This window comes from Anopheles ziemanni, chromosome 2, assembly GCF_943734765.1.
Source record: "Anopheles ziemanni chromosome 2, idAnoZiCoDA_A2_x.2, whole genome shotgun sequence".
Taxonomy (NCBI): domain Eukaryota; kingdom Metazoa; phylum Arthropoda; class Insecta; order Diptera; family Culicidae; genus Anopheles; species Anopheles ziemanni.
In genome coordinates this window covers 2,003,795-2,016,314 of record NC_080705.1, presented here as the reverse complement: position 1 = coordinate 2,016,314, position 12,520 = coordinate 2,003,795, and the positions used below count along the sequence as shown (strand labels likewise).

Sequence of the window (12,520 nt, the reverse complement as noted above, 5' to 3'; positions counted from 1 at the left end):
AAAAAAGTACTTCATCCACTCCGTAATGTACACACTACTGCACCGGAATGGAGAGAGAAAAAAAACACGTAGCGGTACGGGGGAAGTGTTCGACTTCAAAAAGAATCTAGCGCTCACTTAAATCGAGTGGATTTTCGTGTAACGACCGGGACACACAATCGTCGTCGTCGAGCCTACCGGGAAGGATGATGGAGTAGGTTTTTCCAGGGCCCTGTAAAATAAACGGTGCCGGTGCTCACAGTTTGTGGTATGTTTTTGAGGCATGTAAAGGGTTTCCTTTTACTCGGGTTGGTAAAAAACACGATGCGCCATCCTTCCCAACTGATTATGGTGACCAGTAATCGTTCCGAGAAAATATTATCTTTTTTTATTGAGTGTTGTTTTTCATCGAACTGGTTCGAGCCGATGGCGTTTATTTTTTGTAAAAAAAGGCACGAGAAAAACTCTGCAAAGTGTTGGAAATTATAATTATTTAGCAGAAAATAATTGCACATTTATTCATGCCGCCATTTCCTCACGATAATCAGTTTTATGGAAATGTTAAGCATCGCTAGAGGTTGCTGCATTTTCCACCAACCCCCCCTCTCTCTCTCTCTGGCGCGCCATGCTGTCGGGGACTCATCATTTGCTGCTCGGTAAAATTTAATGACGCCAGGATTTGACAGGATCACTCCCGACGTCGAAATTGAACGCCATGGGTGGAAAAGACATTGGCAAAAGTTGACCCTTAGCCTGTATGTGTGTCGGTTTTATTTTTTCCCTGTCTCCAAAAAATTTCCCTCGCACCAAACCGACAACGGTCGAGAGAACGAATAACTTTCCACCATTTCCAAGCATTTTTCTTACGGTTTTGCCCTCACCATTAGTGCAGCAACATTTGCCACCGCAGCATAACGACATGCAAAACATCAATAACAATAATCATCGTTTATGTGATTGTGATGGTTGTTTGTCGATGGGTTTGTTTGGGGTGAATGTTTCCTTTCCCTGAGTTTTTGTTTTTTTTCTTTACTGCCGACGCTTTGAGGGAAAATCCACGTCGAGTTTGCAGGGACCGAAGAAAATACGGATCCGATGGTGGTGGTTTAGGTTTGGGTTTTGGCGTCGTCGTTCGTACAATGATGAAACTGACGGCGGGTAGGGGGTTTTTTTCTTCTTTCTTTTAACACTCTAGCGTCCTCTCAATACAATAGTTTGAGATACAGGACGAATGTCAACAACCACCAAAACACACAAAAAAAACCCATGGAGTCTCATTCTCAAGCAATGGCGTTCATTTCCTTTACGCGGGGATAAAAGGTGGAAAGAGAACATTGATCGTTTCCCTTTTTCTTCTGTTCTTCGCCTTATCCTTCCCTGAACCCGGAATGGCGTGTATTGTCAGCATTTACGCGACAGCCACAGTTGTTACGATTATTTTTTATGGCTTTCGGATTGACATTGGGTGATGTTGGCCAACGGATCGGGGCGGGGTAGGACGACAGGATCTGCCCTCTAGTTTGACCCCCTTGACGTCGGTGTCATACTTGTCAAAACTTACCCGCAGAAGTGGGTTCCCACAAAAAAAAACGCAGGGTGTGGTGTTATTTCCGTGGAAATGTAATTTTTATTTTTCATAAACTTATTATTATGCTCACATAAACGCGTGTTTCATGAATGTAATGATAGCACTGTTACTGTTGCCATTATATCCCTTTCGAGGCTGATTATAATGTCGAGGTAGGTTGGGAAGAAGTGGCGGGAGAAAGGAAAGCTAAATTGGCGCCCAAAGTTCTTCCCACCCTCCTCCCCCAGCGTCAGTAAGCGCTAATGAGCCCTCGTTTAACAAACGCGCCCCTCCGTTGCTGTGTGTGAGGCAAGAAGGTGTGCTTGTTGGTGGCAGGAAACATCACCGAGACGACACTTTGGGGATCATTAGAAACCGACGAACGTTCTATGTAAATTTTATGATTTTTAAGCATCATGCTCACGTAACATACACTTCCATCCGAAGACGCGTAACGAGGAGATGAGTTTTTCACCTTCTGAAAGCTTCACTGATGTGAAACACTTATCAGTTGTGCAAGAGGCGGGATGCTGTTTTCGGATTCCCCTTCTTGTAAGTTTTTCCTCTTTGAACAAATACGACTAAGCGTTTGGATAAATATTTTCAGAACACGAGTGACACGAGTATTTTATCAGAGAATGTCACCACCCTCACCGACCGTCTTGTCTTCCTCCCTATCCATCTCTGTTCGGTGCCAGTCCATGCCGGCAGATCAAGGCAAATGTGAGCGGCAAATGCCGTACCTTAATGTTGCGCCAGGGAGCGACTTACGACGGAAAAGTGACGACACGACCATTAAGAATAATTCGTCTAGAAATTAACACCCGCACATTTGGGCACCAGGTTACGAGCGCAATGTGTTATTATGTTATTGCCCCTCGAACGTCGTACGCGAAGGAGACGACGGTTTAACCTGTCGGAGACAGAGACACCCTCGGGGAAACGAAGGAAGGAAACATTTTGTGAGCGGAAGTCGTTTTCGGCGTCGTCATGCTGTGTGGTGATGCTGAAGTGAATTCCTCCCCGAGTTGGGATCCAGGAGCCATTTCATCCTTGGTTGATACATTTGGCAGGCGGTTTACTATTCAAAGAATACTCAAAGAACCAAAAGATAGCTAAAGACACGAAGGTACACACTTTTGCAAAGGTTTTATCATTTCGTGGATTGAATAAACCTTTTGCATTTCTTGTGCCAAGCGGGTCGTTCTGCTGATTCATCACCATTCCATTCGTTGCAACCGTTTTTTTCTTCTCCATCAAAACTGTTGCTTCCTACGACCTGTTCCCATTTCTTCGGTTGAACCGTTTTTATCCAATCTGTTTCCTCTGCTTTTTTTTCCTCCACAGCATCTTCATCAGAGCAAAACGATGGAAGGCTGCTCGGCGCCGCTGGTCGTGAAGTTTGCCGACACGCAGAAGGAAAAGGATGCCAAACGGATGCAACAGATGCAGTCGAATCTGTGGAACATGACCGGCATCAATCAACCGATCACGCAGTCGGTAACGCCGCTGACCGCGTCCGCCCATCCGAATCCACCGCAGCAGCAGACCCCGTTCTTGGCGGCGGATGCCATCTCCCCACCGATCACCTTGCTCCAGCAGCTGCAAGCCGTGGCGCAGCAGCAGCATCTAATGCAAGGTTCGTTTCTGGAGCACCAAGAACTCGGTATGAGCGGTAGCAGTAACGGTTAGCTTTAAGCGCTGTTGTTAATAAGAACTCGCCACACACCGCCATTCGCCAAGCAGATGGAACATGAATCGCTATAAATCGTCTAGACACGACAGGAGAAAATAACTTCTCCCGACCCTCCGGACAACTAGTTAATCAAACAAATCAGGCTCGCTTAATCGATTTAAGCCATAAAACGACACTCTAATACACACCGACCGTACTACGGTTGTACTCCGGACACCGTCCTAATGGATCGCTGGAAGGCATGCTCGGTTACATAATTACCTGTTTCTAAATTCCTTTCATCCGTAATTCTGTGCCGCGTGTTCATGCGATGTTCCCGCTACCGAGCGGACGACAATGTGAATCGCTTCTGCCCACCGCCCGCTTTTGCTGCATCGTTCTCTATTCCTTCTGCTGCTCCCACCGGAAGTGGCAAAATTTTATCGTTAGCCAACGAAACCGAATCTTTAACCCCCCTCCCGAATGAAAACGTGGTCAACGCGCGCTCCAATGAGACCCCTTTATTCGCTTACATTCCATGTCGGCCAACGAGTGAGAGAGCGCTAGTTGCCCTTGCCGCTTTCGATTTATTTTTAATCAGAATGTACTCTGGCAATGTCCACCTTTGCAGGAGACCGGTCGGTACCGTTGTACGACGGTCCCTGTGACAACGACACGCAAACGCGCCCCGGTGAGAAGAATAACGAGCATTGAAACCCTTGGGTGATGGTGTTGAAAAGGCGCGAAATGACGACGGTTTCGAGCGCCGTTGAACCGGTGGTTTCCGGCACACACACATTCGGGTGGCAGCACCTTCATTAAATCGTGGTGATTGCTAAAAGCTTCGCCTACTACACGGAACCCGGACTGTGTGACCACTGGGCCAGGGCACGAACAGAAACACGTCAACTTCGTCCACTCTAAATGGGAATTAGAAATGATTTAATATACCCCCGCCCACGCGGGAGAATGGCCCTCCTGTCCGAGGGTTCCCTCCGGATTAAACCCAACCGTCGACGGCCAATTGTGATCGTAAAAGGGAAGAATCCCAAGCAATGGTTTGGGGACTTTGCCACAAGAAGGACGCTCGCTAGCAAACGAGCAGCAGCTCGATGATGTTTTTAAGGAAAATCGTGACAAAATGGTGACCGATGGCCATCAACAAACCTCCTCACACCAGTTCGGGGGCAGTTCGGAAACGTTATTCGTCTTAGTCCTTCCACGAAAACACTTTTGGTCCGTTTTAACGCTAACCAACGCCGACGTGTGCGGCGTGTTTCGTTGTTCAATGGATCATAAATAAACGAATTTAACGGACGTCACGCACGTGCACACACACGCACGCGACGCTGGTTCCTTCCCTTTTGCGAACGCGGATTTCGGCTGCTCGAGAATGATTACCGCAATGCTTAGCCCAGGTCCAGTGTCCACAAGGTGACGCTACTAAACGCAAAGAACCCTTCCCTTTTGGCGCAGGAATCGGGTCCCGATCGGTGACGAAGATGAATGGGCTTTTTGTGGGGGGAATGTCATGCCTGGTGCGTATGCCCGGATTAGCTTCTGATGGTATTTTCTCGTTCTCGTTCTCATTCTCGGAAATACTTGCCACTGCCGGCGTCGACGGCGTCCTTCCACGCACTCTAGGACTTGGTGCACAGACTGATACGAGCGCCGCTGCCGCCGCCGCAAGCCTTCTCGCCCCGCTGTCGATGCAGAACCTGGTGACGCTCGCCGCAATGACGCAGCCGTCACTGCAAACTGCGGCCGCAGCAGCTGCCCAGACACCGGCATCGGCCATCACCAATGCAGCGACATCCTTGTGTAAGTGTCATTCGCCAGCGCATGTTGTATATCTTCTTCGTCCTTTTGGTGGTTTTTTTTCAGGACACAACGTTGCTGTTAAGCAAATTCGTTCATGGGCGAAACAAGTACCTTTTCACATACAATAATTCTTCGTAAAGGTGCATTAACAACTAATGCAAGGTCGATTATTATAGCAACGCCATAAAAGATAATCCAGCATGATCCTGTCTAACGGCAAAAGAAAGATCTTTCTGTAACCGTAATTATAGGGAGAAAAAGTAACGTCTTGAAGCTGTTCACGCAAAGTTCATGAGAGTTCTTCAAAAAAGCACCGTACAACCTGCGCACTACTACTTAGCAGCGCAATGTGAGGAGATTCTCGTGGCCGAAGAATGGATATGATAATGGAAAAACTTCTTCTCCTACCTCCATGCCCCATTACCTGTCGCCCTTCCGAGGGGACATGCAGAATACGACCTCTCAGAACAAACAAGTCTTCGGAGACGGTCAAAATAATGCTTCAAGTGCACATCACTGCAGTGAGGGGCAGCTCCCTGTTTTGTGATCCCTTTTTCATGTCCTGCACTTACTCTACCCTCCGCCCAAGAATCCGCAGTTTTATGACGAAAGCTGGCTTTTTCTCTCCCCTTCTTGAGTCGAACGTCGAGGAGGAATCCCCACGAAGCAGGCAGTTTGGTGGAATCCGGAACACGTAAAAAAGTAAAATTAATATCGAAAACCTCCGCCGCGCCAACGAGGAGGGGGGGAGCCCGCCGACCGTAACGAATCGATCGAAATGGACGAAGCCGAACGGTCGAAAGAAATCATAACAGCTACAACAATGTCCCATTAAAACAGTCGTAAAAGTTATAAAGATGAACGATTTTACTTTTATCTGTTTTATGGCTTCTTCACCTGTGCGCGCATGAATTTCGCGATTGTGGATGGCGCCACCCCCCAGGGCCATAGCCCGTCGTCTGGGGGAACGGGGGCTCTACTCCGGGAGTCATCGGGCGCTTGTTGCTTGTTGTTGCCGTAATGGAGGATAGCTATCATGCTCTGTCGTTCCATAAAAGTGCGCTCCTTGTCGAGGCAATAAACGATTTTATGATCACACCAGAATGGATTCACCAACTGTGGACCACCGCCACCCGAGCCGTGGATCTCTCGAGCTGCTGGCCAACGTTTTTAGGGGTGGTTTTGGTGTAGGTGGAATTTTTCTCTCCACCCTTGTCACCCGACCCTCTAATCGCATGAATCGTGGCCAACAATGAATGTGTTTATATTAAATTAAATTAGTGTAGATTTTTAAACTCCTGATAAATAATGCGGGAAGGACAAAATACGGGCGCGCCGTGCGTAGGTCAAGGGAGGTGGGAGGTGAAATTAATATTACCATTTTTAGCAGCTATCTTATTCTTCATATCGTAACTGAATATCAACGTTCTTCCCTTCTTTCTCTCTCTCTCTCTCCCTCTCTATCGACAACTTTACCGACGACATCGCTTTCTTTTCCATTGTGACGACATCGGCACCTCTTCCTTGAATGTTAAACGCAAACTTTACGCCCATCTCATAACACCTTCCTTTTGCGCTCATCGATCGGAAACTTGTGTGATCCCTGTTTCGTACCCAAAATCAAATATGCAAAAATAAAATCCTCCCCAAAACAGCCGGTCTGTTAGGGAAGACAGCTACGTCAGGTGAGCCCCAAGTTCTCTCTACTTCTTTCTACCTCGAATCTCCCGTTTTGTTTTTGGAATGTCAAGTTTATTTCCGTTTTCTTTCTGTTGGAATGGACTCTGAGTTGCCCCCGCTCGCCTCCCTCTGGTGAAAATGAATTAAAACCTCCCCAAAAGCCAGTGCTAAGTGTGTAAACTTATCCGTTGTTGTTTTAATTTTCCTCATTTGCCCGTTTGTGGTAGTGTGTTTATACTATTTTATTACTGCAAAATACTTCTTCGTTACGGTTTACCTTAATTCAGTAGTTCTGTTCACATCTTTTTTTTGTCATTATTTGGTATGTGCGATGTGTGTTGATGCATGTTATATTTCTATGTTCTACATATGCTTGTTTGTGCTATTTAAAACGAAAATACCACCTAAAACTGGAAATACGTATGTCGTTAAAATGATGACACAGTGCCATGGATAAAACATTCTTCAATGCGCTTACACCGTTTTAAAGGGAAAAAGTGTCAACGGTTCACAAAACATCATCGCCCCCCTTTACTTCACTGCTATTAGTCAATGGTAAATGGTCAAAAACCCCTCACCACATGTGTGAAAATTTAATTTCAGCCCCCGCTAACCCGTTTCAAAAAACGTTAAAAATTTAAAATGTTGATAATTACCCACTTTGGTCGCGTTCGCGAGCACACATCCGAGCACCGAAAGGACGGAATGAACGCGGTTACCCATTGAAAGCATTGAAGTCTGCACAGGATATGCTTCCGTACGACGCCGTGGTGCAGTTCACTACCGCGAGGACACACTCTCCGTCGACGGTGGACGAATGTAAAAACCATAACTCGATATAACCTCCCGTGGCCGCATATACACTACACGCGGAACCCTGGGACGCCACTCCCCCTCCAGCCTCGTGCCAGACGCTTTTGAATTCAAAATCGCGTAATGTATGCGTCATAACTTTGCCGACTGCATACATGGCCATGCCAACCGTGCACGGGATTTATCGTACACGGGGCCCGACGTCGGGAAACTTTGCCCCTTTTTTTATGCCAATCGCCACCGACCACATGGTATGCTTGCAGTTGATTACGTTTTGTGCGGACATACTCTCGACTCGCCGTTTGGTGCATCCTTGCTGGTTTTTTTCCATTGCATATTTTCGTTTTCCGCCTGTAGTGGGCGGTAAGAGATATGACCACTTGCTAAATGAGTGAAATAACACGCATAAAATTCATAAAAATTTAATTAGACTACCCAGCGCGATGTCGATACGCCGTATCATCTCACCATCGGTATTTCCCGACATGGCCTAGAAGTTTCTCTATTCGGTTTTGTTGCCTGTTGCATCGCGGGTTTCGAGTGAATTTACGCTCTTTAATTGATTTAACTTTTAAAAAGCGTTAAAATTTACCTTCAATTCTGCGTTAAGACTGTCCGGATCGGAGTAGAGCTCTAGGGTTTGTGATAATAAATAAGGATAACTGTACGGTAACACACACACACTCTTTGCACTACCTTTAATACAAAATAGCGTCACTATTGGTTTAATTATGCAATCTACAAGGTTTTATTGGTACAAAATAAGACGATTTTCGCACATTAATAGTTGTAATAATTATATCTCTTTGGGTTTGTCTTATCGCTAACACTGCTGTATGATAAATATATTTTCCATCAACTGAAGTGCTTTCTTAAAAAACAAACCCATTCATTTTAAATGCATGCCTATCTCCAATTCTTCCCATTGCTTCGGTTGGTTTCGTATCTAGTGCATCGAGCGGAGTTTTCCGTGTATCGTGTTGGTTCCACGTTCTGTTTGATTGCGTTTGTTGTTACACATTTCCTTCGAATACGTTTCCCAATACTAAAACCGGAAGGGATGGTCTGTTTGGTTTGGTTTTGGTTTTTAATGGCTGCGCAAAAAAAAAAGGAACCTCCCCCATATACATAATCAGCTCTCCATCATCCTCCAGTCCCCCATGCATTTGCCGAGGCCGCTTCACACACACTAATAGGCGCTGCGTTTGTTTTTCTTTTTGTGCTTGTTGTTTTCACGCGGAACCGGAACGATAGGGACCACCGGAAGTGATACAGCTAGCCTGACTTCATACGCCGCCTTACCGCAGTTTGGTTCAGCAGCAGCCACTGCAGCAGCATTCACCCCGACGCCTTTACCTACCCCGTCGATAGCGCAAGCGGTGGCTGCCGCCGCCGGAAAGCAGATTGAAGGTACGTACGTCTGTTGCCAGCTTGCCCTTGCTTTGGATGATAACAAGTTAGCTTTTTAGCGCTTGCTTTACGTTCAGCTGTTGTGGTAGTTTTTTGCCAAAACTTGAGGCAAGGGTGTGTTAGAATCGGATGCGTCTTCCAGCCTCTTTCTTATAGCTAGTTAATGCTGTGTTGTTTCACTTTATTTTCTTTACCCCGATCTAATCGGACCGGACACAGGACCGGAAGGTTGCAATCTGTTCATCTATCACCTGCCGCAGGAATTCACCGACACCGATCTGGCCTCGACGTTCATGCCGTTCGGTAACGTCGTCTCGGCGAAGGTTTTCATCGATAAGCAGACGAACCTGTCGAAGTGCTTCGGTTTCGTGTCGTTCGACAACGTCGCATCGGCTCAGGCGGCCATCCAGGCGATGCACGGTTTCCAGATCGGCACCAAGCGACTGAAGGTGCAGCTCAAGCGCTCGAAGGATGCCTCCAAACCATACTAGGATTTGGGGCAGCTGGCGGCGGCAGCGAACGCACAGCTGCTCAAGTGCTGCGCGGCTGCCGTCGCCACCGCCACTGCCACCATCATCGCACGCGCAACAATCACCGCCACCACCACCACCACCGCCCCCGACACCCGGCAAAACAACTCATCCAGTGGGAACCGCATAAGCGCATTCCCAACAAACAACCTCAAATTTACCACCAGTACCAACGGAAGATCCACGGGAGTGACTAGTGAGTCCTGAGGCAGGCAACCAGGGGGTAAGGAAGAGGACTAAGAAGCGATGGCTAATTGTGCTCAGCATATAACATCAACAACAACAACAACAACAACAGCACAACGCAACATGCAAGCCTCCCTCTAATTGATGTAGCCTCTGTGATGGCCAGCTTTTGTCGCTGTATGTCAAAGGACCGTCGAAGACTACAACTACCACCCACCACCACCGCACTCGTTATCCTTGGAAATGGTACAGGGGGAAGGGATTGTACGACCACACTCTACACTATTGTTCCCAAACATGCAACACGAACCGTACGAAAAGGCATCAACTATCCGTTTGATGCGAGCAGCTCTAGTTGTCGTTAGGTGTATTGAAAGTTCATTTCATAGGAACTTTTATTTTCTGTTTCTGTTACCACCTTTCTTACCCACTTGTACGTGTGCGTGTGTGTGAGCGTGTGTCAGCAAGCTATGTTAAGGTTAATGTCGTCGGTGTTATGATCGATCGAAACGGATCGATATCCGCTCGAAAGAGGTTGTACAGAAAAGGTTGACTTGTGACGTGACGTTGTGTTACCTTTATGTGCGTAACTGTACTATAAGTTAATGTCACAAGCAAAGCAAAAACTAGTTGAACCGGAAATCCCAGCAACCACAAACAAAAAACGCAGGTGACTACGATTGTGCGCGATCTTTTGCGATCCAATGGTGCTCGCAGTTAGATTTTGAACTGACTTTCATTGAAAATGGCCATTTACTTTTTTGTTTGATTTTTTTTTCATCTACTGTATCTAATTTTCAACTGCGTGACAGTTACTTTAGTTTGATGGATTTGTTAGTTGTGGATTTTATTATTTTGTTTCTTTCATTAATCGTTCATATTTCAATAACTTTAAGTTTGTTTTCATGTATGTAATGAATTCAATATCAATCAATCGGCTAAATACTAATTTGAATCATATGAAACGACGGTATTGATCCCTGATACTGTTTTATGTATTTTTACTTTTTTTCTTTTTCATTTTCATAAAATCAATTTGCATTCTCTTTTGCAACACACTTATTAGGCAGCTCATTTATTTAGCACAAATTGTAAACGCAGCACTATATCGTTTATCTGTTTACCTTTTAAATATAATATGTTGATTGATTTTAAGCGATTTCAACGCCGGCACGTTTGGTGCGATCATGTTAGTAGTAATAAGAATGAACTAGTCCTTGCGCAAGTTACGATGTGGACCAAGGAATACAAATTCTGCACCTGCTAAAACAATCCATGCAAGTTCCTCCCGGCTTGCATCTGAGAGTGAATTGTTTCAAAGTTTTGTTTCTCTTTCTTTTATATTACTCTATCTATTATTAAACAAATTTCTTTCGTTTATTCATATTCATAAGTACGCGCACGTAAATGAAAAATAGTTCAAAGCTAACAGAACAGATCGCCATTCGCGAGGAAGAGAGATACACTTGTTTCATGCCATGAGCTTGTAAAGCCTGACCGTGTAGCAACGCTTTTTTCCTTTCCGGTTGAATGTATCCTTTTGAATAAGGAACTATAAGAAAGTCTGGGAGGCTGTGTAATAACAGTTCTCTATTGCTGTGTGTAATACGTATCGCAAGATTGCCGTTTGTTCGATGTGTTTCCGTACTTACCGTTTTCTGTATCCCGCTGCCACGAGTTGTTTGATTTGTGTATAACAAAACTGTTGTAACTACTTGTACAATGTGGGAACCTTCTAAAAGAAAAAAAATAGATGGAAAACAACACACGCAAGAGCGCGCCTGAAGAGGAGTGATAGACGTACTAAAGAAGAACACACACGCCTGTAGGAAAGGAAAAGAAAGAAGCATATGATAAGAGAGCGATATCATATTATGTTGTGTAGCGTATATCATGTATAAGCATTATTCTTTTGTTAAATCACATCAAATGTCATTCATTTATTCTTTCGTAACATAAACTTCTGCAAAATACGTTTGATTCCAGAATCTTATTCCTCCAGCGGCGAGATGTGAAGTCCAAATTATTTTCTAAGATTCAACAAAGAGATATGTGGTGGTTCTGTGAGGAAAACATCCCCCAAAATACGCAATCCTCCTTCATTATAGCAGAATTATAATTACAGCTGGGAAGTAGCGTAATTACTCAAATTGATAGAAACGCTCACTGGCAATGAGGGTCGAAAGTTCCACAACCGCAAACACCCGGCACACCCGGTAGCCAACCCAGTTCTAGGACTAACTCCAGTCTCCGCCAGTTGTATTACCATCTGGTCGTCACTCTTTTTGAGCTCATATTTCAAAAACCCTGTGTGTGGTGTCGGTTGTGTGGTGTGAAATAACACCACCACCGGTTGCCACCGGTATTTGGGGGCGTCAACTGATCTCTGATCCGCGAACACGCCACGAGGACACATTATCCCCGGGGTTGCATCTCCAATCGAAACTATCGGGGGGACCGAAAAGGGGGTTGGACTAACTAATCAGGACCATAACACACCGGGCAGAGGGACTGCAAAGGACACTGTAATTGGAGCGCGTGTGTGGTTGTGTGTTTCGGGCTTGTGTTTGCCCGGGGAATTTCCGCATATCCGGTTGCTATCAATTTTCATTAGCGCGGTATTAGCGCTACTATGAGTAATCACGTGGTGCGATGTGGTTTTGTTTGTTGCAAGGTGCTTTTGTTGGTGCAGTTCCAGTGATAAGCAGGTCAGCAACAATCACCCCTAGGGGAGGAGGACGAGGGATCGGGTTGAAATTGGCGACGCATAAGGGCGTCGTCTTAAACATTGTTCAACGGTCAAACCACCGGTTTGTGGTAATAACGTCGACACAATGATCAAATAGCGAAGGAAATGGT

At 45.7% G+C, this 12,520-nt stretch overlaps 1 protein-coding gene across 2 annotated transcripts in view; it reads left to right on the top strand.

The window, feature by feature from the left end:
- The window catches only part of LOC131282046 (CUGBP Elav-like family member 2), a 107,730-nt gene extending 96,096 nt beyond the window's left edge, over positions 1-11,634 (top strand). For both annotated transcript variants that reach the window (XM_058311429.1, XM_058311430.1), the window contains exons 5-8: positions 2,894-3,185; positions 4,866-5,042; positions 8,790-8,945; positions 9,165-11,634. In XM_058311429.1, coding sequence (XP_058167412.1) covers positions 2,894-3,185; positions 4,866-5,042; positions 8,790-8,945; positions 9,165-9,436 — 897 coding nt within the window. In that variant the 3' untranslated portion in view covers positions 9,437-11,634. The remainder of the gene's footprint in view (positions 1-2,893; positions 3,186-4,865; positions 5,043-8,789; positions 8,946-9,164) is intronic.
- The last annotated feature ends 886 nt before the right edge of the window (positions 11,635-12,520 follow it).